The sequence below is a fragment of the Herpailurus yagouaroundi genome, unplaced genomic scaffold (assembly GCF_014898765.1).
Source record: "Herpailurus yagouaroundi ecotype Mexico unplaced genomic scaffold, PumYag 205, whole genome shotgun sequence".
In the NCBI taxonomy this organism is placed as follows: domain Eukaryota; kingdom Metazoa; phylum Chordata; class Mammalia; order Carnivora; family Felidae; genus Herpailurus; species Herpailurus yagouaroundi.
The window spans coordinates 3,034,465-3,058,510 of record NW_024412436.1 but is presented as its reverse complement, the minus strand read 5'-3'; the positions used below and the strand labels follow the sequence as shown (position 1 = coordinate 3,058,510).

General features: G+C 42.4%; 1 protein-coding gene across 1 annotated transcript; it reads left to right on the top strand.

Moving 5' to 3' along the window:
* Nucleotides 1–1,009: 1,009 nt before the first annotated feature.
* Nucleotides 1,010–20,242, top strand: NTMT2 (N-terminal Xaa-Pro-Lys N-methyltransferase 2). Its single transcript, XM_040451637.1, has 4 exons — nt 1,010–1,451; nt 11,833–12,008; nt 18,127–18,376; nt 19,143–20,242. Exons 1-4 carry the CDS (start codon nt 1,298–1,300, stop codon nt 19,412–19,414), a joined length of 852 nt encoding a protein of 283 aa, XP_040307571.1. The 5' UTR covers nt 1,010–1,297; the 3' UTR covers nt 19,415–20,242.
* The last annotated feature ends 3,804 nt before the right edge of the window (nt 20,243–24,046 follow it).

Here is a 24,046-nt window from a genome sequence, read left to right as displayed (position 1 = left end):
GACAGCTCGGACCCTGGAGTCTGCTTTGGATTCTGTGTCTCCCTCTCTGTCTGCCCCTCGCCCGCTTGCGTTCTCTCTCTCTCTCCCTTTCTCTCTCAAAAATAGATAGTCATTAACAAAAATTTTTAATTAAAAAATTAAAAAAAAATAAAGGGACTATTTAAAAAGGTGTAGGTAAGCATAGCAAAATTGCAAGGAATAGCGCATTACTCCTGGGCTTGTGACAGGATGGCACGTCACTACCCGGAGGGCTGAGGCAGTAGAGGAGGGAGCAGTTATGAGAAGTAGGACAAGATATCTGCATGAGAAGACGCCAGCCAGGAGCTATGACTTTCCACCAAAGGAAGAAGTCAGCCTATGGCATCTCCACAGGGAAGGTGCCAGGGGAATAAATACATCGGCTTATTCTCCTCCAGTCTCCTGCTGGCACCACCCATTGGCTGGACCCAACTAGAATCCAGAAGGCAAGAGAGTCCGCTGATCTCAATACAGGTCAGCCTCCAGGGTACAAAGTATGTGGGAAGGGTAAAGGGCCTATCAGAGGTACAGACACTAAGTGAATACTTATGAGGAAAACCATCCCCACGATAGACAGAGAGGAAGAAACAGGCTAACCTGATGAGGTGTTGTTTAGAGCAATCTAGAAGGAAAGATTTGCTGGCAGAGATGGGTAGTGAATATCAAAACAGGTTTTCATATAACTGCGTCTCTTGGAGAATCCTTAAAAGTGGGAAACCCATATCCGCCTCTACGAAATGATGTGGGCAAACTTGCACTGATGAGAGGAGCCTGGGTGGCGAGGATGACTTTGAAGGGTCCTTGTAACTTGAGGATTCTGTGTTCCAGGGGGAGTGATGGAAATCAGGAAACAGGATCTCCTGCAAAATGTTCCCAGCGCTTTGAAATGGAAATTAGGCTAATTCCAATTTAGGAATCAAATTAGAGCAACTAGTCAGGGTGTTAGTGGGTTGTGCTCGTCCCTGTTTGAAGTTACAGACGGACGCTGCTTTTTCCTGGATGAAGCAGGATCCCACTCAGCCTGTTTTCATCTTTACTTAGCACCTGCTGGCTGGGAGCGGTGTCGCCCAAGCAATCAGACGGAGGCATGCGCCAGGAGCTTGACCTCCTGCGTCTGCTGCCCCTCCCCCACGCCCCATGACAGCCTCTCCTGATATGGATGGGCAGGGGCCGGTTTAAAATGACAGTCTCAAGTTCGTGTAGGAAGGGAAGGCTAATTCAAAGAAACGGCCAGGCAAGCTTCCTGCCTCTGTAGGAATAATTTTCATCCCCCTTCACCATGGCCCACCTGGGAGCCCATTTTGCCTTTCGATCCCGCTGGCAGAAGACCGACGACGAACTCTGTCGACATAGCATGTCCTTCATCCTTCACAGAGCCATTCGCAATGACTTCTTTCAGAGCTATCTCTACCTGCTGGAAAAAATTCCCCTGGGTAAGTGAGTCAGAGCTACTAGAGAAGGGACCAGAAAGGGGGGACCGTGGCGAGGTCGCGCAAGAGGAGTTAGAACAAGGACTCTTTTCAGATAAAAAGAACCCATGACCAATGTCAGTGGGCTTAAATGTTTCAATGGCATTCTTTCTCGCAGGGCGCAAAGGCCGGGTGGGGTGCTGCCTGGCAGGTCAGGCCTCCACTTTGGGATTTCCACGCACCCTCAGCCACTGTGATTTGCTTCCCAGGGTGTTGGTTTGCTCACAGAAATTCAATTCCTGTGTTTTAGAGGACATTTTTAATATCTGCAAAAATCGAGACGGGGGGCAGGTTAGGTAACACAAAGGTGAGAGTATTAATGCAGTAGTATATCAACTAAGGGTCCAAAAAAAAACCAAAAAACAAAAACTAAACCATAATAGAGCAAGGTGTGTGTGTGTGTGTGTGTGTGTGTGTGTGTGTGTGTATGAGCCCACGCTCCACACACAATCCTTTCTGGCTTCCCTGAGTCACAATAATAGTGAGCCGAAAAGGAGCAAATTTTACTTTGGTCTTTGAATTTTAAGAAAAAAACTGGGGGCAGTGGTCTGTCTCCATTTTCGTTATTTCCTCTAGCTTTCAGGGAATTAGACAATGGGCAATAAAAAGCTTATCGGGTTTGTCTCCACTACTTTTCTCAGCCTCTGTGAAAGTGGTTACTTCAAGGAACTCTTAACAGCACTGAAGAGGAAATAACTGGCGATTAAAGAGTGAAGTGTCCCCCTTTGATTTATATTTTCCCCCAATGAAAGCAGAAACAGTATGTATCAGCCCCAGTCTGTTTTCTTAAGGCTGTCTCAAAGCCTCATTGTGCCCTTGATGTAGCCAGGCTTTCCAGACGTCGTAGGAACTAATAATTCTTTGTATTGCGTTCAAGAAACTAGATACCAGCAGACCACGAGATTTTCTTTTCATAAATCCATTCCTGAAGGGATATTTAATTCTCGACATACAAATACACTCATCTCATACTTAGACAATGTTTCTTAAAATTTTTCCGTATTTGTGATTTTATTTGATCCTCACAGCCATATTATGGGATAGAAAGGAAAGTAGCATTATTTTTTTCTTCCCACCTGTGCACCTCCGCTCCCCCTCCCGCCCCCCCCCATCTTGTTTCTTCAAGCAGGGAAAAGAAAATCAGAGATGATGAGATCTAATCTAGACAGATCTCATCTAGATACCAAAGCAAGAACCCAAGACCAGGGTTCTTTCTGGTAGATCACACCGCCCACAGTAATTCTTCTAGGATGTGTCATGCATCTCATTTGTATCCAACTGGAGAACACTAGAGCAGTCCATTTGGAAGGTGAGGATGTTCTGGTTGCTCCACACACCAGCAGAGCATTGTTTTTCCAGAACTAATTCTTGAGTATCTTGTGTGCACCCCATCTCGATAACGGTAGCCTGGTGGCCTTAGCTATCCAGAGAAAGATATCAGGAGAAAGATATCAATTACAATTACTAGGATACTCACTAAGGGGCAGATGGCTGCCAGATTTTAAAAATAATTACTAGAGGGGCGCCTGGGTGGCTCAGTCGGTTGAGTGTCCGACTTCGGCTCAGGTCATGATCTCACGCTCCGTGGGTTCGAGCCCCGCGTCGGGCTCTGTGCTGACAGCTCGGAGCCTGGAGGCTGCTTCGGATTCTGTGTCTCCCTCTCTCTCTCTGCCCCTGCCCTGCTCGTGCTCTGTCTCTCAAAAATAGATAAACATTAAAAAAAATTTAACCAAATTACTAGAGAGGAAAAGGAACACACCCCCGAAAGTAGCTGAAGGTGAATCGGAAAGGAATCTTTTCCGTATCATCTGAAAATCAGATGAAAATTGACTGGGACAAGTAGGCTATAATTTATATTTTGCCTAAATCCCTTTTTTCACCCAATAGAGTCATTCTGATTTTACCTATTTTTCTCTTCTGTGAATGTGCTGATAGTTTATCAGTGATTTCCAATCTCTTAAAAATTATTAATAAAAGACAAACATTTTGACAAAGTCTTCCATGTAAGCCCAAAGTAAAACAGGAAACAGTGTACATTTTCTGCTTAGGGTTGGGGACAGGGTCTATCCTCTGCTCTATCTGCTTGGCCTCATCAGTGGCTCTAGCTCCCATGACAATAGAGACTCATTTACTTTTCCTCTTCTTTATCTATATAGTTAGCATTTGCCATGGTTCTTGGCCCATAGAAAGAACTCGATCAATACCTGCTCGCAACAGATTAAATGATCCCTTAGTAATAATCAGTTGCACATCGCTAAAGTCTTGAGTGCGACTTCTGGCACTGCTGCTGATAGAAAAGTCACCAAAGTTAATGCAAATTCCTGAAGTCTCTGAGCATCATTTTCCTCAAAACCACAGGGCAATCGGAAGGATTAAATGCAGTTACATATGTGAAAACCGTCAAGGCTCAATAAGGACTCGTGTTGTTTTTGTTTTTGTTTTTGTTTTTCCTTTTCCTTCCTCAGAACCAGACCTCTTTTAATGTCACCATGTAGGTCTTCCTTAGACTAGGTATCACCAAAGATGTTAAGCTCAGCTCACTCTATGGGACTTCCCAAGCAGCCGTGGGTGTTAACGCTTTTTAGTCTGAACCCAAAACGAAGCCAGTAGTTCTCCCTCCCCAGCTCCACTCAGGTGTTTTACAATTGGCTTCCCCCACCTTTTGATGATTTCAAAACTTCACAGAAATGAAAATAAAGCCCTTAAAAAAAAAAAGGTTAAGGAATGGCTACTGCAGGGTATACACAGAGAGTTTGTTGTTTAGGGTAATTATAGGAAGGATGTGGCTAACCAGACTCTTTGATTCCTTCTTTCCTTCCTCCCTCCTGCTAACTGCCTGCATTGGGTAGCCAGTCCCTCACAGCACGCTCTGCAGGGACATTCAGTCATGGGGACCTTTGCTCAAATATCCTCGGCTAGCTTCAGAAATTCGTGGAGAAGCAAAAGCGTGCATCCTAAAAATCTCCAGTGAAGGCTCAGCTATGCCACTGAATACAACCCCTCTTCAGGAAGGAGTTAAGTAACCTGCCGCGGGTCACGTGGCTTTGGGTGGTGGAGTGGGGTTCGACCCGGGCGGTCTGACTCCAAATCTGCCTTTTTTGAACCTCAAAATCCTGCTGCCTCCCAATGAAAATTTTCAAAGGTGGCTGTTTGTGCACAGATAGGAAATAAACAGGAGAACAATTATATACATCTCCAGTTCATATACCAGGGCTCAAAGGGGCTCATGCAAGGCCTGATGGAGACGTTCCTGTAAGTTAACCAGTCAGTAATTCTTCTAGCACTATCCACCGTGTATTTCCAAGTACACAGAAGTCAATGAATATTTATTAGTTCTATATTGAGCAAGAGTCTAGCACTCCTGGACTTCGTTAAAGTCTTGGTCTAACTTCACCTTTAGAACAATGGTTCCACAGAGTTCAGCAGAATCGGGGTGGGGCGGGACCTGGCCATGACCCTTCGTTTCTGTGTGATATTAAGTTACTAAATCATTCTGCGTCACTCATCACTCATCTGCAAAATGATGCGCATAATCCCATGCGCGAAAGAGAAATCCCATGCGTGAAAGAGAAAATGTGAAGAGATGGTAAGAAAGTGTTTAGTACAATGCCTGGTATACTGTTCCCACAAGTTCTTAGTACCCACCCTTTACTTGACTCTCTCTAGAAGAGTAAGTCTCTGAGGAGGAAATTGATAACAATGGTCACCTTTTTGCCATCACAATTAAAAGCCAGAGTTAATAAAAACACTTCCTGTAAGACACGTGGGACTGCCAAATAAAACTCAGCGTATAACCATTGGCATTTTTCAAATTGATTTCACCCCCGTGGCCGGTGTTGCTCTACAACTCCCTGAACAGTGATGCTTTGTTCAAATGTTTACTGTTCCCTTCGCAAAGCTGCGAGATTATTTTTCTCTTTAAAGAAACGGAGAACCAGATAACTCCCCTTTTTATTTAGCAGACCTTCAGATACACAGCATGAGACGGATGAGATCCGGGTTTGGGATTTAAATAGACCTAGGTTTAGGGACGCCTGGGTGGCTTAGGTGGTTAAGCATCCGACTTGGGCTCAGGTCATGATCTTATGGTTCGTGAGTTTGAGCCCCCCATTGGGCTCTGTGCTGACACTTCAGAGCCTAGAGCCTGCTTCGGATCCTGTCTCCCTTTCTCTCTGCCCCTCCTTCACTTGCTCTCCCTCCCTCTCTCTCTCTCTATCCCTCTCTCTCAAAAATAAATAATAAAACATTAAAAAAAAAAATAGACCTGGGTGTAAATTCCAGTTGTGTCCTCACTAGCTACTCGATCTCGGGCTCGTGTTCTTGCTGCCTCGTGTTCTTCCATGGATAATACCATCTCTCACCTATTCAGTTAATATAAATGCTTAGCATAGGTAGGGCGTACATCCATGTGCGATCAATGATAGTTACTATTTTCTTATTACATGGGTATGCCTAATTAGGAGGATAGATGTCTTACAAACTATATGAAAACTGTAACTTGTGTCACTTATGTCAGCTTTTCCCTATAGCCACTCTCCATTTTGTTGAACCTGTATGTTACTCGAAGAACAAAACGCAAGACAATATTCATTTAGTCAGCGAATAGTCAAAGGACACCTGCTATGGGTTAAGCATAACGGTAAGTCTTGGGGTGGCACAGACAAGTAAGATATCGCCTTCTCGTGAGGAATTCAGTGTAGGGAGACCCACACTGGCAGTTTTCATGGAAAGTGGAAACAGAGTGACAGAGACCCCCACACGATGCCGCACAGGTGCAGACGAGGCATGGCGACTTGCTGAATCAGCTTCTGACCCTTCCGATGATACTCTCACCCGAAATCTGTCCCCACTATCTCGGCCTGACCTCCGGCCTTCTAAAATTTGATAGTAGGTGAGGTAGGACGCTCAAGTAGAAATAGAGAGTTGGGAAGACGTCAGCCAAGTGGGTAGGGGATGTGATGTGTGGTGGGAAAAGTGTGTTGTCCCTCCCGCCCTCCCTTTTGTTACCTCATTGGTGTTAAAGCCTGAAAAGAATTAGGAAACACCGAACTCGTCTTCAGCTGAAAAGGAAACATCCCTCTAAAACTTTTTTAGGGTAGGCAGTGCATTATTTTAGAGACAAGAAACACCAGATGGCTAAGGCATTCAGGGAGCAAATCAAACCTACAGGGCCCCTCAGGGCAATTCTGAGACTTGATAATGATAACTCTAGCATTCTGGCACACCAGACCTTTGGATTCCACCAGAAATACTGATAAAGTTCTACTCCCCAGCCCTGCTGGTGAAAAAAATAGATGAGTTCAGTTTTTTTAAGATTTCACGTACAAGTGAGATCATATGGTATTTGTCTTTCTGCGGTGATGTATTTCACTTAGCATGATACCCTCAGGGTCTATCCATGTATCTATGTTGTTTTAAATGGCAGGATTTCCTTCGTTTTTTTGGCTGAATAATATTCTATGGTACCTAGATCTTTCTCCCTCCCTCCCTCCCTTCCTTCCTTTCATTTTTATCATTAATTATTTAATAGCTAAATTGGGAAGGGCTCATCTGCAAATTTCTTTTATGGAAGGTCTTATCCTTCATAAGGGCATGTCCTAATTGGGCTTTTCTTTTTTAATTTTTCTTCTTTCTTTCTTTCTTTCTTTCTTTCTTTCTTCTTTCTTTCTTTCTTTCTTTCTTTCTTTCTTTCTTTCTTTCTTTCTTTTTCTTTCGCTTATAAATAAAAGGTTAGCATGATCCAATATCCTATCTCAAATCATTTCAAACTAAACGTCTAAACTTAGCCTAACCATCCTCTCAGATAAATTTTCAGTTGACAAACAGTTCTAATGTCTGGAATAAAGTCTAAACTAACTATAACCAACCATTTAGAAAAACAAAAAGGAATAAAAAGGCAATGAAAAGACAAGAAGATATTCAGCAGATGGAAGCACTTAGCTATTTACATTTTCCTCAGAGAGTTCACAGGATCTAGATTCTTCAGGGCAAATCAACTAGTATTCTACTTTCTTTTTTGTAACAAGTAAACTATTGCAAGGTTCTTGGGAGGTCAGCCCATAATGTAGGTCAAGAAACAAGCACCATATCATATCAAGAACGAATAGAACTATATCAAGAACTCCGTCTTAGACTACCCCAAGTTTCACAGAGATCTTGCAGTCCTACAAGAATGAGCTACAAGATGTGTTTCTGTAGTAAAAAGGCACAGGCTGATGACTGATTACCTTATCTGAGTCAACTTGCACCATTGCAGGAGCTATCAGGAGGGGAGAACCTGGGGCTGGCCATGACACCTCATATATCGTTTTAGTGAAACGCTCCTGTCAATTAGGTGAAAATGAGAACTCAAGCCCATAACCATAAAAACCTACCTATTGAGACTGACCCCTGCTGGGCTTGGCATTCACTTGTGGTCTAAATGTTGCTGGCATAATGGACCATTCTCATTTCCAGATTAAGGTTTTTAATGGACTTCACCAACTAGTTGACTTAAGGTGATGATGAGTGTGGCTGCTTTGCTGCTTTGGTTGGATCAAGGAAACTCCTGGGCTGTGGCTCGCTTGTGATCCCGGGGAGCATGGAGCTCGGGGAAGACTATGAACTGTGATTTCTTAGCCTGGTTTTCTGAGACATACTGAAGAATTTGGAGCAGTCATGCTATGGGGACAGTTATGCTTGATTTTTGTCATCCCTGTTGAATTTATTGAGCCACCTGCTGTTTACACAACACTTTACCAAGTGCTAGAGAAGGGAGATTGGTGTAGGTGAGTGGTTCCCAATGTTCACAACATGAAGACTCTCCTTTTAATGTTGTATTTCCCCAGTCAGTTGCTAATATGTGTATAAGATGGCAAAAAGCATCTACATATTTAATACTTTTAGAAGACATTTTAAAAACAATCAATGTATAATAGTATATATGGGAGATATAGTATATAATATTGTTAGTCTCTAGAAATGATGTAGACCGGAACTGATTCTTATATCCCTTTCAGTAAGTTCATGACCATTAAAAGATCCAAACAGTGGCTCCAAAGTCTTTGAGTCGGAAAATACTGATGTAACTCCATAGATGGAATGTATTATGATGGAATATTTTAATATAAGTGGTGTCTGTTGGATTTGTAACTTCTAAAATCACAATTTGGGACTATGTCATTGTTATTTAATCCGGAGACAAATAGTACATCAGTCCAATTTCACAATCTTGGTGTTACCTGAAGAAAAATGATTTCTAGTGAAGGTTAAATAGACTCTCTTTTCTCTCTTATTGTTTCTTTTCTTTCTACTGGCAAATTATGTCTATTTTGGTTTGCTTTACCTCCTGATCAGAACATTTTGTACTGTTGTGTATTTTGCTCAGAGTTTCCACCTATCTTTTATTTGTGATGGTTGAGATTAAAAATATGTCTTCTTTAGAATATCACTAATGTCTCCTTGCTTCTTATCTACTCTGTCTATTGCCCAGAATCCAATGCATTCTACTTCTGGGTGAACTTATGTTTCTGAGGCCCATAGTTCCTGTTGTAATAAAAACTTTCTAGATCTGTTAAGTATCTGTCATTTGGGAATTTGTTTTCTTTGGATTCTTGGATTACTTTCATTGTCTTTTAACATGTATCTTCTCTTGATTTGAACACTCATTGGGCTAGAATATTGCTTCAACAAACTTCTGAAGAATGAATCCATGGTAGGTAAATAGTCTTTCACAGTTTGATGGGGTATTAAGTTTTAGCTTCAAAATACTTTTCCCTAAGAATATTGATGGCATTGCTTCTTTGTTTTTAAAGATTTTATTTGTAAGTAATCTCTTCACCCAACATAGGACTTGAACTCACAATCGTGAGATCAAGAGCCACATGATCTACTGACTGAACCAGACAAGTGCCCCTGTTGTCTAGTGTTTCTAATGAGACTTGTGTTATAAGCCTGACTCTAGTCCTTTGAGTATAGAGTTACCAGATAAAATATAAAACTCCAAATAAATTTGTATTTAAAATAATCAAAAAATAATCTTAGTGTAAGTATGTCTCATGTGATATGCAATATTTCAAGTATATTTATACTATGAAATTGTTTAACTGAAATTAAAAGCTAATTGTGTGCCTCATTTTTATTTGCTAAATCTGGCAACCCTTGAGGGTCAACCACCTTTTCCCCTCTAAATAACTTTAGAATCTTCTAATTCTTACTCTTCGCATTTTGAAATTTCCTAAAGATTTGTGTAAATGTGGCATTTATTTCATCATCATTATTTTTTTCTATCCATGCTGCTCAGAACTTGTTCGATCCTACAATCACTTTTAGCTCTGGGAAATTTTCTTCTATTATTTCTTTGATAATTTTCTTCCTTCTGTTTCTCTGTTCTTAAAAATCCCAATTGGTTTGATGTTTGAGCCTCCTGAATTAAGTCTTTATAGCTCTAATCTTTTTACCTCTGTTTTCTACATCTGTCTTTTTGTTTCTGTCCTGACAAATTTACTCAAAGTTGTATTCCAAAGTTTTTGGTAATCAAAACTTTAATTTCTAAGAAGTCTTTATTATTTGTTGAATTATCGCTTTCTTGGCATCTTATCATTGATTTATGGATGCACCAGTTCTCATATCTCTCCAAGGATATGTGAATTTTCTGTTTAGTTTTGGTTCAAATTCTCATCCATTTCTTGAGTTAGTTCTATTTCCTTTGGGGTCATTTCTGATTGTTTATCTCTATTTTTTCTTTCAGACTGCCACTTTACCCCCATGTGTTTAGAGATCATTGTTCATCCACAGTTAGGAATAAAGAACAGGGTCAATGATTCTAGGTAATGGAGAATGTTTCTTCTGGTATATATGTCTTTAGTAGATCTTACTAAAGTCTCACCTGTGTGAGCAGATATGATGCTTAGAGTCCTCTCTATGACAAAATAAGTGGTATTCCAGGATCCTATACTAACTGGTTTAGGTCTCCTTAGGCGATTAATTAAAAAAAAAATTTTTTTTAAGACAAGATACTTCCCTGCCCAGGATTACAGTTGTGCTATCAGTTGCTTTTGGGAGGGTACATTTGTCCTTTCACTGGTTTTTTATTAACTCTTATTTCCTTTTGCAACTATCTGAGGCTGCAAATTTTTTAGCTTTGTTCCATCTGCTTTTTTGTCTTCCAGACATTTGTTGAAGTCATGAATTCATCGGTGGCGACCCCCCCGCCTCATTTTCTTCAGTTATGTGTTGAGGTTATTAAAACAATTTGGGGGGAATAGGGGGAAGGAGGAAAGACAAATGCATTCAGTTTACATTCTTGAACGAGAAATTCCTTCCTTTCATTCACTCTTTACCATTTCCTCCTGAATGTCCTCTAATATGGCAACCCTTTTATATTTTATACCTGAAGAGGTATAGCATACTATTTTATACCTGAAGAGGTGTATTTTCATCTACAAAGATCATTTAAATGCATGCAAATTTTCCTCTCAGAAGTTGGAACATATGTTTTTCAAAAAATAAATGTGTTAAAATAATACCTCATGTGGTGTCTAAAATAATGAAGTGACGTAGTATATGAGAATGTGCCTAGCACACTGCCTGCTACGGAAGAGTTGCTCAATAAATATAACATTTTTTAATTATTTTATTTTCAGAAGATAGAGCTTAAGCACATTTTCTGTAATGTTGGTACAAAGAGATATTTCAGTGTGAGTTGCTTAAAAAGAGGTGAAAAAATAGCTATCCCAAATGTACTTTGTGATTAGAAGTAAAGATTAACAGTTAAATCCTCATAAAACACTTGGAGCTCAAAGATAAAACTCACTGTGAAACTTGTGACATGCTGTGTTTTTTTTTAAGTTAATTTATTTTGAGAGAGAGAGAACAGGAGGAGCAGAGAGAGAGGGAGAGTGAGAATCCCAAGCAGTCTCCACACTCAGCAAGGAGCCCATAGTGGGGCTTGAGCCCATGAACCATGACCTGAGCTCATGACCTGAGCCAAAAATCAAGACTTGGATGCTTAACCCACTGAGCCACCCAGGCGTCCTTGTGACATTCTTTATTCTATGATAACAAATACTGCCAAACTTAAAAAAATATATACAGTAATAAGCTACAGTTTCATTAAACTATAGGGTCATTAAGTCATGAAAATGCCACTATGCATGAGCTACCCAAAGATCAGAGGGGTTAAGAAGTTTTCTCAAGGCTACATATTGAGTAAGTCACTGAGCCAGAACTCAGACCCAGATCTTCTGACTGTGCCCTTTCCTCCACATGACAAATGGGCAGGCTTCTGAGAAGCAATTCCATGTGTGATAAGATTGAACTTGTTCTGTCATATACATATTGATAAATATTAATATTTCATTTGCAGTGAAATTGTATGCTTTAACAAGTCAAATCGTCAATGGGGAGATGCAGTTCTATGCCAGAGCTAAACTTTTCTATCAAGAAGTACCAGCTACAGAAGAGGGTATGATGGGAAATTTCATTGAACTGTCCATCCCAGATATCCAGGCTTCTCGGGACTTCCTTCGGAAGTTTGTTGGGGTGAGTTATGCAACTGCAGCTTGATGAGGAAGCAAAGTCCTCACAAACATTGAGCTCACATGCTTCTGTGTGGTCATTTAAGTCGTATTAAAGCCATATGGCTCAGCCAAGAGTTGAGCCCGAAAGCCTCTTTTAAAATGTTCAGAAGGGATGGGTCGCATCAAACCACTGGCTTATCCCCCTTGGCCTTTCACCATCCTATAGCCTCAGCTAATCTCTCATGCTTCAGGGGAAAGGGAACTAGCAGTGCTAATACTACGATTGGGGGATTAAGAAGACATCTCTTTTATAGTCTTCCAGATGAAACTGTTCACACCCAGATGACTGATGAGAGATCATGCCATTTGGGATCTTGGGGCGATTTACTGATTTCCTGCAATACAAATGTAATATAGTAAGGAAGTGCATGCCTATGTTTGGCTTGAAAACGAGAAGTACAGTGGAATCTCTTTATATTATTTAATACGTAGTTCAGACTTCGCCTTGAAAGAATGTGATCTCTTTGTAGCCCCGGGGTTGGGTGAAACTGCTTCCTCACTTCCCTGTCAGATGGAGACAAGACAGTAGAGGGTAGGGACAATAATCTTCAGCTCTATAGTCATTAGGTTCTTCTATTTAATGTACAAGCAACCTTGGAATGGTTCCTTAAATGCTGTAAGCTTCAGTTTTCTCACCTGTGACTAGGGCATTAACCATCGAACCTACCTCAGAGGATAATACGAAGATCCAATGAGCCAATGTGCAAAGAAATGTGCTTGCTTTGTTGTGCATAATTATTACCCAATAAATCTAATTTATTGCTACTACTAATAATAACAGGCTTTGGGGTGCCTGGGTGGCTCAGTCAGTTAAGCGTCTGACTTCGGCTCAGGTCATGATCTCACGGTCCGTGAGTTCAAGCCCCGCATGGGGCTCTGTGCTGATGGCTCGGAGCCTGGAGACCGTTTCCCATTCTGTGTCTCCCTCTCTCTCTGCCTCTCCCCTGCTCATGCTCTGTCTCTGTCTCTGTGTCTCTCTCAAAGAAAAATAAACATTAAAAAATTAAAAAAAGTAATAACAGGCTTTCATAAAATGCATTCATTAGAGTTTCAGGAACTTCATTTAGTTGCTAGAATAGATTTAATAAAGCTGCCAATACCACAAAGCTGTTGTTGGTCCTACTGAAGACAAAGTCCTAACTGGCAACCAGGTTTCGTTCCAATTCATTTGGAAGTCATCTGTTTGAAATTTGGAGCCCATTGTATCCTGATAAGGGAAGCATTATCAATATTATAAATATCTGAGTTAGGTTTTCAAGTGCACTATCAAGAATATCCCGAGTGTTGGGGCGCCTGGGTGGCGCAGTCGGTTAAGCGTCCGACTTCAGCCAGGTCACGATCTCGCGGTCCGTGAGTTCGAGCCCCGCGTCGGGCTCTGGGCTGATGGCTCAGAGCCTGGAGCCTGTTTCCGATTCTGTGTCTCCCTCTCTCTCTGCCCCTCCCCCGTTCATGCTCTGTCTCTCTCTGTCCCAAAAATAAATAAACGTTGAAAAAAAAAATTAAAAAAAAAAAAAAGAATATCCCGAGTGTTAAGGTGAAGTTCACTTCACATCCAACCTCCATGGAGCACCAAGTGTCTGAGCAGAGAAGTTAAATCAGGATGGAGCATCCATCGGGGCCGACGTGTCTGAACATCAGCTGTGGCCACGAAGGACCATGAAGCTGGAGATGACGTCCATAAATGTTTGTAGGTCAGGATAACCCGGAGTATTTCTAAATCAGTATCACTGACTGATTTCACGGAGTGCTTTTCCTGCAATAGTCCCTCTGCTAAGCACTTTAGAAGTATCGTCTTGATTACTTTTCAAAAGAATTCTAGAAGGTAAGTACTATTATCATCCGTATTTTTTACATTGGTAGAAACCGAGGTTTGGAGACGTTAACTGAGTCGTCAAGGTTATGCAGCCGGTAAGAGACAGAGCAGGGACTGAAGTCCAGCCAGGCCTGTCTGACACCAGACTCTCTACTCTTAACCGTGACATATTTTTTCCATTTGTCTCATGAAGCAGAAAAATCCTTGGTGTGTGTGTGTGTGTGTGTGTGTGTGTGTGTACCACAGACCTCAATTCTCCTCCGGCCTGGCCGAAAGCTCTCCCTTCTGCCTGCCTCGTGGTGAAGCTGACTTTGATCCCAGTGCATTTCAGAAGCTTAGTTAGTAATCCAGCTGTCTTGTCACTCCATGTGGAGTGCCAAGCTGACCACAGGGATGCTGGTCAGACAGAGCCCATACAACGCCCATGGACCTGGGAAAGGAAACAGCCTTGTGCTTGCATATTTGTGTTGGAAAAGAGGAGCCTGCTCTTTTCAAACAAATATAAGGAGTCCTTCTTAGGAGACAAGGCTCATTGTGAAACCGTGACCTCTAACTGAGTATAAACAGTCTTTTTAAAGAAATGATATTTTTGTACTTTGACCTCAATAATCTGCTAAATTAGTATCCAGGTCAAGATACAAGGAGTTATGGAATATGAGTATCTGACATGATTTATCCTTATGTCAACTGGGAAAAGGCAGATTGTTTAATTTAAAGTTTTGCTTTCCTTTCAACACTTAGGGACACAGGACAGCGAGAAAAGTGGTTTAAACTTGCTGCGTTTATGTTTACTTTAGCAAATAAACAAATGATGCCAAGGTGATGTCAATGGCACAGCTGATAACGGTCCTCAATTTTAGCTTTCTAGTGGGGGAAAGTGGCAATTTGTAAAAAGTAATCAGTATTTGACAGTATTTATCTATTGACATTTCTCAGAGATTGGATGATTAAAAACTCTGGGTCTCACTTGTTATATTTCACGGTTTCTATACAGTGGCATTCAGCACTTCCTTTTGAGTTTTAAATCCCACAGGAATGAACTTACAATGATGTCTTTGAAAACAAAACATATAGGCAGAATCAAAACTAAAAACCAAATTCCCAAGAGTATTTTACTATTTTATATGAATCCATAAGTATGAAGACAATACCATAAATGAGAATGGAATTAACAAAACATCTTGTTTTGAAATCACACCTTGTATATAGGTCCAGTCACATTCATGGAAGGACATCAGATTTCAATACAGGCAGCCTTGGTGTCCAGGAGGCAGGAGATGTGCCTGAGAATGGTCTTTAAATTTTCTTTTTTAATGTCTGTTTATTTCTGAGACAGAGACAGAATGCGAGTGGGTTAGGGGCAGAGAGAGAGAGAGAGACACAGAATCCGAAGCAGGTTCCAGGCTCTGAGCTGTCAGCACAGAGCCCGACGCAGGGCTCGAACTCACGGACCGCGAGATCATGACCTGAGCCAAAGTCGGACGCTTAACCGACTGAGCCACCCAGGCGCCCCGAGAATGGGCTTTAAATACCCCTTCCCATACGAGCTGCATGTGAATGAGAGAGAGAAAGAATATGGGAGGCAGTGGCAGCCGTATGCAGTGAAATATAATAAACACAACTAAGCCACAGTGGTGAGAGGCGAGCAGTACACACAATTTGGGTGAAAGGTACCTTTCTGTATTTGTAAATGACCATTGTTTCGAAAGTAATTATAGTCAAATATCGCACGTCTCCGTTGGTGAAAAATATAAATCAGAGAGTGAGAATTTTCAAGGGAATTCTATTTCAAACATTTCACCTCTCTGAGCCTCAGTTTCTTGGTATAAAAAAGTAGGGAAATTAGACATGAGTGCTTTAAGCACTCTAGGGTTTTGCTGAGATCCTTCAAGGTCCTACTGGGAGAATGACAGGAAGGGTGAGCGGGTGAGGCTCTGCCTCACTTTAACAAGAGCAGCTTCAGGTTTATTTGTTCAATGAGAAAAAGGAGGTCAGCTATTGTAATCTGACGTCTCTGGCATAGGTCTCCGAGCCCTCTTTGCTTTATCCTTCTATGGTTCTAATTCTAAGGCCACTTGCTACAATAATGTGAGCAACATGATCTGTGGAGACTTTAAGGCCAAGTAATGGTAAGAAAAATTTGTAGTAATCTCTGAGTATACACATTTCTACTAAGATCATTTCGACAGCTTACGATAACGTTCCTATACTTATCCTACCCATCGTGTTTATGTTGTGGATTTACTTAAGGGATGTTTTCTTTATGGCGCTCACAGCATAAGCCTTTAGCCTAGGTCTTCTTTTTCTCTGAATGAGTTTAGTTTACGTTATAATATCTGAATGAGGGAGGTGGCATCGTGTAAGTGGAAATGGCAAATACATGGTATGGGTACCACCACGTCCCCCTTCCCATACTCAAGGGAGACATCACTAGTCAATCACAGAGCTCTTTCCTGCTCCGTCTCAGGGAAGCCTTAGAATTTTTTTCAACGTAGCATCGGACAGATACTATCAAGGGAATCGGAGTTGGCGCCTGAGGGGACTGCTCTAAGGTAGAACTGCCTTTGGATTCACACAGTTCCCTGTTCAAGTTCTAGGTCTGCCATTAGCTGTGGAAACCCAAGATTCCTCAGCTTCAAACTGGGGGGTAATCATTATCTTGTGGAGTTGTTTTGATGTTAGTTATTACAGATGCAAAGAGCTTCTATATATAAGCACATGATAAATCATGCTTATTATGATTCCATTTGAAAAGAAGCCAAAATGTCTTCACTTTTTGTTCTTCACTGTGCCTTTATTGCTGTACAGAAGGCCCTTTGAGTGGACTAGAAAGCGGCATTTCTGATGTTTCCTTCTGCTCAAATCTTTTCTTAAATCCTTAGTTCCTGAGAAAACAAGAGTAGGCTTTCTCCTTAAGATCTTGATTGGCAAGATCTTATTATTATAATTTCTAGCATAAAATCTATTTAGCAGTCATCCCAATTATGGACAAATAATTTAGACCAGATAATATAGACAGACCGAATAATATATATCTCAGAGTTTCAGCTGGCCATATATATATATGTATATATGCATATGTGCAGCTGGCCATATATATATATATATATATATATATATATGCATATGTGCATATGAATATACTACTTTACAGAAGCAAGTTTGAGAAAGTTTTCATTGGCTGATTTCCTCCTCCACCATCTATCCATCCTTCACCTCCGGTTAATTTAGTGTACAGACCTACTTTATTTTTATTACTTTTTAAAGTTGATTTTTTATTTTTATATCTTGAGAAAGAGGGGGGTGGTTAGAGAGAAAGGGAGAGAGAGAATCCCAAGCAGGCTCTGCACCATCAGCACAGAACCCCACGTGGGGCTCGATCCCATGAACCATGAGATCATGACCTGAGCCAAGATAAAAAGTTGGACGCTCAACTGACTGAGCCACCCAGGGTCCCCGAGACCTACTTTATAAAAACAATTTTAGGGGGTTTTGTGCACAGTACATCATACAGTTTCTCTTACAAAGACAGGAAACAATTTCTAGCATTAAAAGAGATAAGGAGACTTTGCCACAAACACCTTCTATCCATGTGAATGTGCTGTGTGCCACCGGGGTGGATTTGAAGTAAAATTCTGTCTGTAAGGTTTTCCGGCTTCGCTTCGTTTCACCTCGCGTCTCCTCTCTCCCTTCCCTTCCCTTCCCTTCCCTTCCCTCCCCTCCCCTCCCCTCCCCTTCCCTTCCCTGCCCTCCCCTTTCCTCCCCTCCCTTCCTCTCTCCCCTCTCCTCCCTGTCCTTTCCCCTTTTCTTTCTTTCCTCTTTCTTTCTTTCTCTCTTTCACAAAGCAATAAGCTACCATGCAGGTCCATTTAGCTGTGGGCTTGACCCAAATTTACAGTTAATAACATTCTACTTTATAGGGCTTTCTGTGACCCATTTCTTAGAGGAAATTACTGAGTTTTTAGACCTAAAACATTATTTTCTAAAATCTTACTTTGTCATTCTTTTCAAGACCTCTATTTGGATAAAACAAAGAAAGTAAACACTAGCAGTGTTGGCTATTTCTTGAAAGAGGCAATTGGATGTTCTAGAACTTATTTGTGGTAGTCGGTACGTGCCTGGATGCATTGAATGGTACACTTAATATAGTACATTTTATTATATGAAAATTGACCTAAATAAAGTTGGTTCAAAGAGGTAACCGGAGTATCCTAGACTCAGGGTACGTGTCTGTACTTGAAGCATCCCACAAGGTACCTTTCTGCAGGGCCCCGGGAGAGCTGGGACAGACTGTGCCTTGGATTGTGGCTCTGGAATAGGAAGGGTCAGCAAGCATGTCTTGTTGCCGGTTTTCAAAAGCGTGGAACTGGTGGACATGATGGAATCGTTCCTCGTCGAAGCCCAGAACTACCTGCAGGTCAACGGGGACAAGGTAGAAAGCTACCACTGCTACAACCTGCAGGAATTTACACCCCCACTGGGGAGATATGATGTCATCTGGATTCAGTGGGTCTCTGGTCAGTCCTGCATGGCATGGCATCTGCCTTTGTCCCCTTCCGAGAGAGAGCGAGAAGACAATACTTGGGGCTAATTTGAGGATTTGCGGAGAGGGAGCAAGGACGTTCGGGGAGATGTAGTCGTAGTTGTGCTAAGGGTAGTTAGGCAGCCTTAGGCATCATGGAAACTCCCCCCGAAGCTCTGGTCCTCCCACCGTCTCCCCTGACATCCTCTGTCACGAGCCTGAAAATTCCCGTCCTTGGAGATGGAGTGCCTTTGGACCAACCTAACCCTGCAAAGAAAACCAAATACTTGAAAAACTTGAAAAAGTGGGGTCAAAAAGAGTTTATCCCCATGTAGGGGCAAAACCGGACTTCCTTAGATTTAAATTCCCAGGAAGTGAGACAGCAGTGAGTTAGATATTGGTCTCAGTGTGTGTGTCTAGGGGACACAGAGCAGTAATGACAAAGTTGGGTTGTCTGGGGACGGTGGCGGGGATTCATGGGAAAGGCAATAGTTTATTTCGTGCCTATGAGGTAGATAGAACAGGTGGCATAATATGTAGTTTATAGATGGGACACTGAGCCTCCTCAGAGACGATACCTATCCTCCTATCGAAGCCTCCCACAACCAGAACAATTCAGGCTATTACATAATTCATGAATGAGTGAACCAATGGTCTCCTGATTCTTAGCCTTGTGATCTTTCCTACCTTCCTACTCCCCTCCCTCCCCACCCCCCCCACCATTCCATCCTGTTTCCCCATCTACTTGGCCTCACCTGTAGGGTACCTGACCGACAAAGACCTTCTTGTATTTCTTTCCCGGTGCCGAGCTGGCCTGAAGGAAAACGGTGTCATCATACTGAAGGACAACGTGGCTCGGGAGGGCTGTATCTTCGATCTCTCGGACAGCAGTGTGACTCGGGACATGGACATCCTCCGGAGCCTCATTAGGAAGAGCGGGCTGGTGGTGCTGGGCCAGAAGAAACAGGATGGCTTTCCAGAACAGTGCATCCCGGTGTGGATGTTCGCACTGCACAGTGATGGACAGTCCTGACCAGCAGGTGGGAATGGGGCTGGACTGCACAGGGGCGCTTTGGGACAGAAGTATGCTCCTCATAATTCACGGCGGCGGGGGGGGGGGGGGGGGGGGGGGATGGAGAGAAGGGATCCGATGCATGTCTGGAAATGCTCAATGTAGTATGTACAAGTTTCCACTAATTTTATAAGTACGCGCACACACTCGGTGGATTTCCCGGCAGATAAATGGAGTGAAACATCAGGAAAACTGTTTTAAGAGACTGCCGTGTACACCCAAAATGTACATTGTACACAAAACCAGAAAAGGGAGCAGTGTTCACAAATTCTAAACTGCCCTGGTCCCTGAAGATTTGCATTATGGAGTATTCCGGGATGGATGGGGTAAAGTCTAGGCCCGCCTTGCTCTGCCCTCATGTTAGATGCATTCTATTCCCTTCCTCTCCGGGACGACTGTTTCTCTTAGAAGTAAAAGCTCACCCTAATTACGAAAGGCACGGGTCAAAATAATCTTATGAAAACAAACCCATTGCTTAATCTTGTCTTTAGCTTTTCTCTTCACAGAAAAAGTATATATGGTTTCGCTTTCCATTTGGGGTCAGTTTCACCACCCAGTGATGGAATATGGGTGCAATTTGATAACAGAAGCCTGCGTTTCAGTGATGAGGAAGCGTCTCGTTTCAGGAGAAAACATTGTACCGTTAAAATTTCAGCTGTGAACAGATAAGTAAATGTCATTGATAATCTAATTTTAGCCACTGGCCTCCGACCCCGCTCGCCTCATTGCGTCTGGCCCCGTTGCTTTCATTGATGTGAATGTACGTTGGGAAGAGAAGGGAAATGATAAACCTGAGAGAAATATTAAAATTATGGGTAGGTCGTAACAAAGCAACGCCTAAAATCCTCACCCGTTTCCTGCTAAGCAAAAGCCCAAAGAAACAAACTGGATCGTAGATACAGTTAATCCTTCTGTGAACGTCGAAGGCAAGTAGAAAGTGCTCACCTGTGCTTCCCAGATGAATTAATTGCAAACATGCCTGCACTTCTACGTGAACCATGGAGGACCCTTGGCTCGTACGATGATTCACGAATGGGTGCGATCTTCACCCACCTCCTCTTCCCAGAACCTGAGCCACCACTGCTAAGCCCCAGCATAGGAGCACGCCGAGTCTTAAAGGGTCAGCAGTCTTATAGATGTGGGCCCATCATAAAAATATAAAGCAAAATGCATAAGGTCATCCGTGTGAAAGATGATCTGCTTTGTATTATGGACACATTTTGGCCTGATCCTGGTTTTTTTTTTTCCCTCTCTCTCTCTCTACCGTTTCCTGAAACCGGCCTGTTTTGAGTGATGTGTTAGGGAGAAGACCTGTGTCAGATATATTCGGCTGCCTGTCATGAATAATTAAATCCAGCTGTGTTATGCTTTCCTTCGTTCCAGCTGACTCTTTGATGCTCTGGTGTCCATGCCAGGAAACTACCTCTTAGGATCGTCAGAGGCCAGTGTTTTTGCAGAGGTCAGTGCAAGCTAATTAAGCAAATATGTGAAAAAGAGTTTTAAAGGATCTCAATTAGCGGTGTGTGTGTATAGATGTATCGAGAGTGGGGTATGGGGAGAGACCTTTCAAATACTGGCTCGTGGAGTGAGTGATTTGGCAACAGAGAACCACGCATATGTGGCACCTTTGTAGGTTCATTACGTTGGCATGACTCACCTTTTGCTACGTGACAGGCAAACAAACATATAGCAAATGTCCAAGGAGATCATGGTGTTGTGATAGGAAAGGCAGTTACCTACATAGAAATGAGTCAGGACAAAAAGGACTATAAGAATAACACGGAAAAAGAATTGAAGTAATATAGAGACTTGAGTGACCCACTACATCTCTGGAATTTGAGGGATGCCACACGGACTCCATTCATCCCACCTTTTGGGAATGCCTCCTATGTGTCATCCATGGCTCTAGGGTCTCAGGATACACCAGGGAATAAAATCCAAAGTTCCCTGGCCTCGTGGAGCTTGTATTCCAGGAAGGTTAGGGATGCAGTAAATATAAATTAGTAAATTATTATTGCTGTTAGAAAGTGGTAAGTTTGGGGGGGAGAAGGGAAAAATAGAGAAGAGTAAGGGGGCATGAGAGTCATGGAGGAAGGCTGTAATTTCAAATATCAAGGGAGCATTGGCCTCCTTGATGAGGGTGACATTTGAGCAGAGAAGTGAGGAGGGTGAGGACAGGGGCCGTGTGGATATCTGGGGGAGGAGGGGACAACCAGTGCTGACGCCCAAGTCTTGAGTGTGCCTGGCCTGTTTGAGGAACGGCGAGGGGATGGGTGCAGCTGCAGCAGGGTGGATTAAGGAGAGAGTGCAATGGGTATGAGATTTAGGGATACGACTGTGGCAGGATCACGTAGGGGCTTGAAGATTATTGAAGATTATGGTTTTTACTCTGATCCAGAAGGAGAACCATTGTAGAGTTTTGAGCAGAGAAGTGACATGATCTGACTTGAGAAGAGATCATAGTGGATGGAAACAAAGAGGCCCGATAGATCAGGAGTTGGTAAACTATGGCTTGGGGTCCAAATTCAGCTCATTGCTTTTTTGGAAACAAACTTAACGTTGGAACACAGCCATGCCCATTTGCGTTATAACAGCAGAGATGACTGGGTGCCCCAATGACTAGTATGGCCTCCAAAGCAGAAAATATTTGCTACATGGCCCTTTACAAAACCACTTTGCCGATTCCTAAATGAGAACATTGCAGTAACTCGGGAGAAAAGTAACGGTGGCTCAGGCCAGGGGGATCGCGCTGGAGGTAGTGAGAAGTGTTTGGATTCTGGATATGTTTGAAATGAAGGCCAACTGGATTTGCTGAATGGTATGTGTGGGAGTGTAATAAAGACAGAAGTCAAAGATGAGTCTAAAAGTTTTGATCTGAACCACCGGAAGAACATAGTTGCTATCATTTGAGGTACGGAAAGCGGGTGACAATGCAGTTTTCATGGTGAGAGATCAGGAATCAGAAGAGCTTAAACTCAACATTTCTGAGTTTTTACTTATTTATTTTTTTTTAATTTTTGTTTTCAACGTTTATTTATTTTTGGGACAGAGAGAGACAGAGCATGAACAGGGGAGGGGCAGAGAGAGGGAGACACAGAATTGGAAACAGGCTCCAGGCTCTGAGCCATCAGCCCAGAGCCCGACGCGGGGCTCGAACTCACGGACCGCGAGATCGTGACCTGGCTGAAGCCGGACGCTCAACCGACTGCGCCACCCAGGCGCCCCAACATTTCTGAGTTTTTAGATGACACCAAGAGAAGACGTTGAGAAGTGGAGTGAATGTGCAAGTCTGAAGTTCAGGAGAGAACTCTGGGCTGGAGGCGGAAAATTAGCGTGGAGGTGGTATTAAGCGTTGTGATTCTGGATGAGTTTACTGAAAGAATGAGTGAAAACAGCGAAGAGAACAAAGAGTGAGCCCTAAAGTGTGTAATCATTAAGAGCTTAGGAAGAAGAGGGAAAAGGCAGCAAAAGAGACTAAGGAGTGACCAATAAAGTAAACCAAGGGTTGAGTGTTCTGGAAGCCGCGTGAAGAAAATATCAAGGACAGAGAGACTGACTACATCAAACCTTTGTAATAAGTCAAGTAAGAGGAAAACTGTGAACAAACAGCTTTGGTAGAGTGGGTAGGAAAAAAAAAACTGGCTTGCAGTGATTATAAGTGACTATGGGAGGAAAGGAATTATAGAGAATGGATATAGACAACTTGTCCAAAGAGTTTTGCCAGGAAGGAATACAAATTTGCAAACAAGGCAGTATCAGGCAAGGGAAGTAAGGGTAAGTGAAGGGTTTTGTTTTTGTTTTTAAGATGGGAGAAATAAATTATGTGTTTGTACATTGATGGGAAGGATTTGGTAGAGAGAAGGAGACATTTGTGATTCAGGAAAAGAAATGGGAGGATTTCTAGAGCATTGTCACTGAGTAAAGATGGGATCTCATTTGCAAGTGGGGAGATTGACTTTTGATAGGTGCATGGTTAAGTCCTCTTCAGCTGCAGGTGGAGGTAAGGGCTTATGTGTATAGATTCTGGTGGAAAGGTGGTAATGGTTATGGAAATTTATAGAAGTCCCTTTTTGTTGGCGTTAACTTTGTCAGTGAAGTGGGAAAGATGATCATCACCAAGAATGAAGACTGAGGCGGTGTGCTGTGGGTCTGAGGAGAGATAAGAATGAACAAGGTAGCCATCGCATATGCGGTAGAGTGAATAGGCCAGAAAAGTAGAATATGATCATCAAGCAACATTTAGGTCCACTGGAGGTTCATGATCAAGAGCGTTGGCCTTCGGCTCATTCTTTGGCGGGAACGAAGGCACAAATTAGGTAAAATTAGCCAGGGTTGTAGTTTTGCCAAGCGAGTACACCAAGGAATTAAGGGTATATACAAAGAGGTTGAGTCTATTGATTAGTCACGGACTTTAAGATGAGTAAGGTGGTGAGAGAGAATTTCATGAAGGTTAGAGATAATGAAAAGATAGATCAATGGGTTGGAGATCCTGGTGAAGTTGGAACTGGGTCACTAGAGGAAATGGAGGGATAGATGGATGTTATGGTCAGAGAATGGAATGAATTAAATTGGTGTTATGGAAGGATTATTGGT

Bases quoted from the DNA above. Each gene is read 5' to 3' on its own strand.
- NTMT2 (XM_040451637.1), top strand. From the start codon at position 1,298: ATGGCCCACCTGGGAGCCCATTTTGCCTTTCGATCCCGCTGGCAGAAG. The intron at 1,452-11,832 runs GTAAGTGAGTCA...TTTCATTTGCAG, and splicing joins GCTGGAAAAAATTCCCCTGG to TGAAATTGTATGCTTTAACA. The intron at 12,009-18,126 runs GTGAGTTATGCA...ACCTTTCTGCAG, and splicing joins TCCTTCGGAAGTTTGTTGGG to GGCCCCGGGAGAGCTGGGAC.